This window comes from Orbicella franksi, chromosome 3 (genome assembly GCF_964199315.1).
Source record: "Orbicella franksi chromosome 3, jaOrbFran1.1, whole genome shotgun sequence".
Classification (NCBI taxonomy): domain Eukaryota; kingdom Metazoa; phylum Cnidaria; class Anthozoa; order Scleractinia; family Merulinidae; genus Orbicella; species Orbicella franksi.
This window is the reverse complement of record NC_138147.1, coordinates 16,706,658-16,715,000: the sequence shown is the minus strand read 5'-3', so window position 1 is coordinate 16,715,000 and position 8,343 is coordinate 16,706,658. Positions and strand designations below refer to the sequence as shown.

The following is an 8,343-nucleotide window of genomic DNA, read 5'->3' as shown; positions in this document are numbered from 1 at the left end:
GAAATCGGTTTTACGCTATTACAATCTATTGCACGAATCAACTTTTTTTCTCCCCATCCTAAAAATCAGACATTTCAATAAATGGTTTCATATTCCCCAAGCGTTTAAATTGATACATTTATATACTGACTAAAGATATATACAGGGAGCGAAACATAGAACAGAGAGTTTTCTTGGCCTCCCAAAAAGGGTACTGCTGTATTCTGTTATAAAACCTTTATTTTGCAGCATTACCCAGTAGTGCTTATCAATAATTGTTTTGTGATCTTAAAACTAACATGATCTACCAAAGAAAAAAAAATTAAGGGAACACTTTCTATGAGAGGGTTTAACTTAGTATTCCACGTTTATATTCACACTGCAAGTAGTATAATATGGCGCCATGAAATCATTTTCGTAATTTCTGGGCTTCGTACAAATTGAAACCGTTTGTATTTACAAACAACTTTTGTTTTTGGAACTCTCATAAAAATTTCTTTGGAAGAAATTCCAGTTCTTTCGCTTTTGTTAAGCAGAAGAAAGGAAGAAGACAAAAACGCGCAAGTCTCAATGTTTAAGAGCTCAAAGAGCGGGTACATATCTATGTAATCATCTGCGAGGATCAAAATGTTGCATTCTTTTCTCATTGTGGAGAATACTGCGGAAACGAAGTTTGTCAAACGAAAAAAAAAAAAACGGAAAAATACACAATGTTTTGTTTTGCTTAGTATGTTTCAACAGTGATTTAGGCTAATTGAAGGGCTAAATTAAAATGCAAAATCAACTTGTCAGTCAGTTTAATGTGTGTTCATTTTCAAAATCAAACCAACTACGTTTAAATTGACAATAATTGATTAACAAAAGGAAATGAGCTCTATACATATATGTGCGATTCTTAAACGAATTCTGGTAATTTTAACGTAACCTTGTTACAGATGGTCCCTTCTCGAGTCAACCAAGGTCTCGGGGGGTCAAAGTCGCAATCGATCGAAATCCTACGTGACGGCTGCTTAAATACATAACAGTCAATATGCGAGAATTACGAAATCAGCATAAGTGTTGCTTTTGTTTCTAACGTCGGGTTGCAAAATATACTATCGTATTGGTATTTTTAGGCCAGCCGAGATGTAGCGCAAAATTCAACAAGGACTACCGTCTTACGAGTCAAAACCATGCGAGCAAACAAAATTAAGAGCTATTATTGGACCTTTCGTGACAGTTATAGAAAGAAAATCCTTGACATAATGGCAGCGAGCACTAAATCATGTCCCGGATGTCTTTCATTAGGGACAAAGTTCAATCTCTGTACAACTGCCACTCTGTTGTACAGAGATTTCACTGAGTGTCTTGGATCGTTCAAAAGTTCTACTGTAAATACGACAAAATTTAAGTTGTAACTTCATATTCTTATGGATTACTTTTAATTGGACAATTTAACACAAATGCAAGAAAGACAATTGATGATTAGATTCTCCCCATAGTTGATCACTCGATCACTCTTTTAACCTTTTTAATGCTAAACAGGCCAAAACAAGTTTGCAACATGCGACCGAGCCTGGACAAAAATCGGTTGTTTCAAAGACAGCAGCAAAAACCGAGTACTTGACGAAATGCTCCTGAATGACAGAGATAAACACAGCAAATATCACGAACCGGGCTACCGTTTAAACTGGCACAAGTGGAAGGAATCAACTCACAGGTAATCAAACTAGAACGATTTACAATTGAGTGTCGACAGTAACTCGTAATTACTTTGGTTTTGTATTACTGCGCTCTGTGATTGGTTAAAAACTCTCGCACCACCTACTGGATAATGCAATTAGATCTTAAATCAAAACCAACTGCGCTTTGGTTGGTGGCGTTTTCTCGCGTTTGGCGCTTATTACGTGTACTTGCTTCGAGCTTTTATTGGTTCATTTCGCTGGTCACGGCGTTTCTTGTGATTGGCCATCAGTGCCACTGCTTTAGTTTTCGTTCTACGACACTCAAATGAAAACCTCTCCCAGTACCCAAATCTTGCCTGAGCCACTGTTCAAATTTTGCGTAACTAGCATAGACCGTGCACGCAACGTAGAGTACAACTTGAATGGAATCGTTCAAAGAGCTTCATAAACTTAGTAAATGAAGAAATGTTTATCCCTATATGTGTAGTATCCAAGAGGAATTGTTGGCTGTAGAGTCAAAAGCGCCAATGAACCCATGCATAACATTTTGCGCTCTTAAACCCCGTGGGGGGACTCCCATATGGAGTGGACGGGGATGCTCGTGGGAAATTTTGAATTTAACCTCTAAAAGAGACCAATCTGGGCGTGGCCGAAGCTTATGCAGACCCCTAAAAGAGACCAGTTTATAAAACAGACAAATAAAAAGTACAGTGACTTTTAATGATGGCGAAGATGGAAGGTGGCGCGCTGGCGGTGGGATCAACGTTCCAGTTACTCTCGAAACTTGGTATTAGGAGAAGAATCGTATAACAAGCATGTGGATATTTTTAGCCGTGATCAAATAACCATTCTGTGTAAGCCGCCGAGTTTCGTCGAGTTTCGTATTACACTCTTGTAAAACAATAGACAAAGGCATTTTGTTACAGTGGACTTTAGATATTAATGGTATGGAAAACTTTGTTTATATGAATTGAGTAAATATAAAGAATCAAAATTCTTTCTGTTTTGTTATTTCTTCGCGTGCAACCCTTGACGAGACCTTGACGGCTAAAAATAATGACATTTTGCCCAGAACACCCTAAGCGAGACCAAAATCCGAAATTTACACCCCTAAGCGAGACGACGAGCATCCCCGTCCATTCCATATGGGAGTCCCCCCCCCCCCCGGGTCTTAAACCCGTGACCCTAAAGCATTTGATACCTCGGGCTCAAATTTCTTGGCACGGTTAATCATATCATACCCACTCAATATTCTGAGTTGATATTTTTGTGGCTCAACTTGAGGCTGAAAAACTTACAGTAAGTCGCTTGTGCTAATGAAACAAACATTGTAAGCAAGGATTCGCGTGTTACAAACTTGACAATGGTCCTTATCACGTACACGGTATATACATGCAAGGTTCAGTTATTAACATTAATAGCACATTAGACTACGAAAAGCCTCTCAAGTTTTTTAAGTCACGTGCGAGTGAAATTAAAGTGCTCTATGAGCAAACTCGTGAATTTCCCAGTTAAAAAATGTTTGTTCTGAGCTATGAAATTATTCTTTTAAACACTAATTTTGTTAAGAAGAAAATAATAGGCAATACCAACGCTTTTTTTACTGAAAATAATGATTCTGGCAGTTAACTTCCGCAAATACCTTTTCTCCGGGCCTCATGCTCACAGCAGAATGGGTATTTAAAAACTGAAACTTTACAATGCTGACAGGAAGAAGCCAAGCTTTTCGTGACTTGAATTAAACATTTCGCAGCATGACATCACCGTTGCGTGACGTACGCCGAACCATTGAGATGAACAGACCAACAATTGAACCGGAAATTTAAATACACAATTCATCTGAGTTATTTGAACTAACAGTTATAAGCTATCACTAACACTTTCCCTGATCAACAAATTAAGCAGAAGTTTTAACAGCCATTTCCATTTCAACAACCAGTTCCATTTTTAGCGCGACACTCGCAGTGACGTGACTCGTTTTCCTATATATGCACCCGCGAAACAGCAGAATTGTGATGAGAAGTTATTAGATGATCAGGACCAACCCGTTATTTGCATAATCTGATCTATCACCACAACCCTTAACTTGCTTACGCAATTTACGAGTTGAAAATGACTATGCGAAAGGAAGGGAAGACGAAGGTAAAGGGGTCTGCTTGCTCTATAAGAAGGTTGATTGGTTCAAATTCCAGGCGGGAGCAAACATCCTTTTCCCGTGGTACAAACAGTCTATCATTGAGAATTATCCCTCTAAACGAACTTAATTTAAGAGATTGGCGCAATGTCAGAGAGAGTTAATAAGTGTCTACTGTTTTCCAAAAAAATTTCACTGATGGTATGTACGCACGCAACACGTACAGACTACACATAACTGCAACGTGAAATATAAAGTTAATAATAACACGTACATGCATTTTTGTCCTTTCTTTCAGCTTGGCCTGCCGATGTGCTGAGAAAGCTCTTGCAAAAGGCTACACCGTCTTTGGTTTACAGTTTTATGGTGAGTGTTGGAGTGGACAGAATGCCGAGTTTAACTTTAACCGTGAAGGAGTAGCCAAGGATGAAAAGTGCGTCATGAATCTTAACAAACCAACCGAGTGCGTCCAATCATCGAACCAGGAGTGTGTGGGCACGCAATGGACTAACTACGTTTACAAACTGACGGAAAGTAAGTTAATTGTAGCAAAAAATAACTCAGTTGTATCGCAGCTTCTCAAAATGTCAGTGTTTCTCTGTCGGGAGGAAAACCTTTGTTTCCACTGTCTCTCTGTGTCTCTTCACTTTGAGCGCTTTCCATTCAATGAACAATTTTGGTTTGAATTTCTGAAAATTTCCAGTGATGAATGGAACAGCATTTTCAGAATTTCCGGAAACGAGGACAACCCTGCGAGGTATATCAAAATTTTCGAAAATCATGTACCGAGAATTTCTGCTCCATTTGACTTTCCCCGCGGCATTTTCGGTTGAAAACTTCACTTTTCGGTAATTCAACATTTTCTGGATTTTCTGGAAACTTTCCCAGGAGATTTTCGTACAATTTGTTCCCGTTTCGAAATTTTCGGAATTTTTGGTTGAATGGAAAGCGCCCTTTGTCTCTCCATCTCTAAGAGTGTAAATGGTTACCAGCAAAATGCCTCGGTAAGGCAAAATGCTGCCATGCTGTCGGAACTCATCTCAGTTTCCGTAGCAGTACCGTTTGTTTTGAAATTCAGACAATAAATAGAAGAGAAGACAACATCAAGATAATGCGATGTTCTCTTGTAAAAGGAGATTCAACTTTGCATATAATTTGTTCATTTGTTTTTAAGATCCAGGTCCCCAAACCCCGGATGTTGATGGAAATTACACCAACTGGTCTCAGTGGACAGAATGCAGTAAGACCTGCGGCGGGGGAGAGAAGACGAGAGAGAGGTCTTGTACCAATCCCCCCAGGCAGGGAAATGGGCGGCCATGTGAGGGTGAACCAGAGGAATCAGTCAAATGTAACGAAAATCCGTGTGACGGTGAGGGTGACTACTTCTAAATGTTGCAATACTATTTTAAACTGATTTTGACTTTGTTAAGAGGTGTGGTGTGTGACTAAAACGTGCCTTTGTAAAGGTTGTATGTCTGTGACTATGGACGAGTGCTAGTTACGCCTGTCACGCTACTGGTTAGACATGGGGTTAAAGAGTGGCACAGGATTTGATCTTTTGTTGTAACGATGAGAGAGGCTTTGGTTAGTGGAAAGACGCGTCCTTCTTTCTCTTTTGCTAGATTGCCAAAAGGTAATGGATGTCGGCATTGTACTGGACTCGTCCAGTAGCGTACGACGTGACAACTACGGACACGCGAAAGATTTTTTAATCAAGCTTGTTGATGAGCTGCCGGTCTCGCACAGTATGACACACCTGGCCGTCATCCACTACAATCACAGAGCCTACCTGGATTGGAACTTCAAAGGTGACGTGGCGGAGAATGCCAAGCTTCTAAAGGTTGCCATCAGAAACATGAAGTACCAGCCGGGAGGGACTAGGACTGACAGAGCGTTGGAAGAGGCTAAGGAAGAATTTTTGTCTCTTGAAAAAGGCGCTAGACCAAACGTCCCGCATGTACTGCTAGTTATCACTGATGGGAAGACAAGCAAGAGGTCCAAAAAATACCAGGACGTTCTGAAGCCATTTGTGGTAATAAAAAAACAAAAAACAAAAACAGAGTAAAAATAGTAGGAGAGGGTTGGGCGAAGAGGGTTACCTCTCGGCTATTTGAAAAAAAGTAAAAATACATTAAAAAAGAAGGAGGCCACTATCCAGCCATCTTGACCGAACAAGCTTGGTCAGTGAAGGAGTACTGTACAACGTATAAAAAACTACCATGTTTCTTGCTGGACACAGCGGGCAATCTCGAGCAGCCAGATAATGGATATTCCAGTTCCTAAACTCACCCTTTCCAACCTTTTTCAGTGATTGGACCCTCTACAGGGAAGACTGAACCCGGGGGGGGGGGGAGGGGGTACTTCCAGAAAAGTTGGGTGGAGGTGTGCGGTCCATTTCCCAAAACCCTTACCCAAGTTATGATCAAAATCTGCGTTTTTTGCCACCCTATTTATGACCTGTCCAAAAATTCGATAGCCTATTTATGACCGTTGCGGCTGACACAGTTGCCCCAAGCATAAGTTATGAAGGGCTCTTGTTGACGGTTTTATCGATAAAGATGAAAAGGTAGCTTCTTCTAAGAAAAATACCCAATTCAAGACTAGAGTGCTAAAACCATACCCTGTTTACAACCAAAATGGCCAAAATCGATACCCTATTTATGACCAAAACGGCTGAAAAACCCTACCCTTTGGGGCCGCACATACCTATATAGCCCATATAAGGGAGTACCCCCCGGGACCGGATTTAACCCCTATATAAAGTGGGGAAGGGATAGTTCAGCATACGTTCTTTATCATACAGAGGGATGACTTGTCGATAAATTTCCTTAAGTGAAGTGAAAATTTAGAACAACCTTTTTTTCTCTCTCACTGAAACAGGAACAAAACGTTAAGATTATTGCTATTGGAGTTGGTATGTCAGTGGACAAGGCCGAGTTGTTAAAAATCGCTAATGGCAAAGAGGATAACGTGGTTCAAGTGGCTGAGTTCAGCAAACTTGTCTCGAAGATTCAAGAAATTCTTAAACTCTCATGCGCTTCCAGGAGGCTTAATACAAAGTAAGATACTTTATTTCAACGCAGTATGGGATCCATTAGTTTATTTAGGGACAATTAAACCTGCGATTATATATTTACATGCAATACATGGTAAGAATTACCGCCAAAGGAATGGAGGTTTTTGTCGAGTCACGCTTTTCCGATGTTTTCGTTCAAACAAAAAATAAACTTCGCCGCTCGATTTATCATGCCGAATTTTCTAAATGTGCCAACTTTCATTAGAATTCGTTGCAAACTCATAAAAATATGGGATCCTTAACTTGGTAATTTTTACAAAGAAATGTATATATACTGAGGGGCAAAGCTTGTCCCCTGGGATACATTTCTTTGTACGTTTGAGGTCCATACGTTTATGAGAGTGCAACGAATTCTTATGAAACTTCGTAGATTTACTAAATATGGCATGATGCATTGAACTATGATTTTGAATTGATTTTTTGTTTATTTGAAAATTACGAACAATTGCTAATATTGCGGTGACATCGGTGAAACGGTTCATTCAGCTCATTCAAGGACCGATAACAGACATAACCTATTTTTACCATCAAAGATAGTTTTGCTTTTAAAAATTTAAACATGGTAAATTTGACTGAAAAATGCATGTATGTGACGAATTCTCAATCCCCTCAATAACTTGTGTAATGGTCCGTCCCTCGCTAAGCAGTACAACAAGCAAAACAAGGTTTAATTCCACGTTCAATTTCTTCATTAGTAGGCTGTGAACTTTCGTTTCTTTTGTTTTGTAGGTAATACTGAAGCAGCATGTGAAGAAAAGTTTGACCGGTTTTAGTTAAAATGCAAGGGTCTAGACTTTAGATACATGGAACCATGCCCTGCAAAGTTGTCAGAAAACAATAAAACGCTGACATGACTGAATCAGTCGATGAATTTATTGCTTTTATCTATTTTCGTTTCATTTCACCTCACTTTTTTCCTCTCTTTTCGCTTTAATCTTTTCTCTTCTCCCGGAATAAGCACGGAGCGTCGCTGACCAATCAGATCAGACCAAACACTGTCAGTTACGTAAACCTCAGAGAAACCTACTCTTTGACTAGGAAACTGTTCAGGTGGCTCTTTCGTACAATCGATGTTTAAGTGACCAGAAATGTTTGCTTCTGGACGAAGGTTCTGATGCAGTTAATTGCATTACCATTGGAAATATTGGTTGAAGGCAGATAAATACAGTAAAATCCCACGTATAACAGCGTATAATTTTCTGTCCAGAGGGGGGGGGGGGGGAGGGGGGGAGTGGGGAGGGGTTCTGTACAACCAAAAAAAATTAAAGAAACGGAAGTGGCTTACTTGGAATTGGAATTGGGAGGTATGGTATTTTCTGGAAGTAAACAATAAATCTCACTCTTTAGAATACTGGGTTGTATTTCATGAGTCTGATGATCAGATACAATTACCTGTGTATGAGTATACGTAATGTCTTCAAAAATTAATGCTAATGTTTTGCCTATACAATCTTCCAATGAAACACAACAGATTCTGTACCAACGCTATA

The 8,343-nt window shown here is 39.7% G+C and overlaps 1 protein-coding gene across 1 annotated transcript in view; it reads left to right on the top strand.

The window, feature by feature from the left end:
* The window catches only part of LOC145481523 (coadhesin-like), an 8,416-nt gene extending 375 nt beyond the window's left edge, over nt 1–8,041 (top strand). Inside the window, exons 3-8 of the mRNA XM_081460015.1 lie at nt 1,504–1,678; nt 4,076–4,311; nt 4,952–5,146; nt 5,400–5,809; nt 6,658–6,836; nt 7,583–8,041. Of these exons, the coding sequence (XP_081316141.1) occupies nt 1,504–1,678; nt 4,076–4,311; nt 4,952–5,146; nt 5,400–5,809; nt 6,658–6,836; nt 7,583–7,586 (1,199 nt within the window). The 3' untranslated portion in view covers nt 7,587–8,041. The remainder of the gene's footprint in view (nt 1–1,503; nt 1,679–4,075; nt 4,312–4,951; nt 5,147–5,399; nt 5,810–6,657; nt 6,837–7,582) is intronic.
* The last annotated feature ends 302 nt before the right edge of the window (nt 8,042–8,343 follow it).